The following is a 565-nucleotide window of genomic DNA, read 5'->3' on the forward strand; positions in this document are numbered from 1 at the left end:
AAGGACAGCAAAAACTAAACTCACAGGACTTGCAGTTCCCTCAGCCCCTTGATGGCGCTCTCGTCGATGCATGTCAGTTGGTTGTTGTCCAGCTGCCTGTGGGAGAGAGCATGATGATGAGCGTAAGGAAGTCCTGTGGTTAGAACTCTTAGTAATGAATGTGGGAAATGCTATGGCGGTTGTGATTATGACTGGGAATATATGGAAGTAAGAGAGCGGAGCAACATAGAGTGTGTGATGACGATAACTGCAGATGCTTTACGAGAACATGTTACTTTAGCCTGTGAGTGGAGGCTTGACAAAGGCACATAATCATGAATATGCGAATTTGATCACGACCGTGGAGGCATGTCAGGGAATTCGAAGAGACGCGACATCTTAAGCCCTGTTCCAAAATAACGGATCGAAATAGTTAATTTCATGAGAAAACGCCCGGAACGACTGAAAAACAAATTGAGCTTTTCGTTCGCTAAAGTCAGTACCAAATGACTGCCAAAAAGAAAGAGCGTGTGAAGTCTTTCAAAGGCTCGAGCGCAGCAAAAACGGTAACCTTTCGTCTGGTTGC

At 45.3% G+C, this 565-nt stretch overlaps 1 protein-coding gene across 1 annotated transcript in view; it reads right to left on the minus strand.

The window, feature by feature from the left end:
• Positions 1 to 565, minus strand: part of LOC119587186 (protein slit-like) — a gene marked incomplete at its 5' end in the record, with an annotated part of 127,937 nt that overhangs the window by 65,396 nt on the left and 61,976 nt on the right. The window contains 1 exon segment of the mRNA XM_037935950.1: positions 25 to 96. Coding sequence (XP_037791878.1) covers positions 25 to 96 — 72 coding nt within the window.

The sequence above is a fragment of the Penaeus monodon genome, chromosome 22 (assembly GCF_015228065.2).
Source record: "Penaeus monodon isolate SGIC_2016 chromosome 22, NSTDA_Pmon_1, whole genome shotgun sequence".
Classification (NCBI taxonomy): domain Eukaryota; kingdom Metazoa; phylum Arthropoda; class Malacostraca; order Decapoda; family Penaeidae; genus Penaeus; species Penaeus monodon.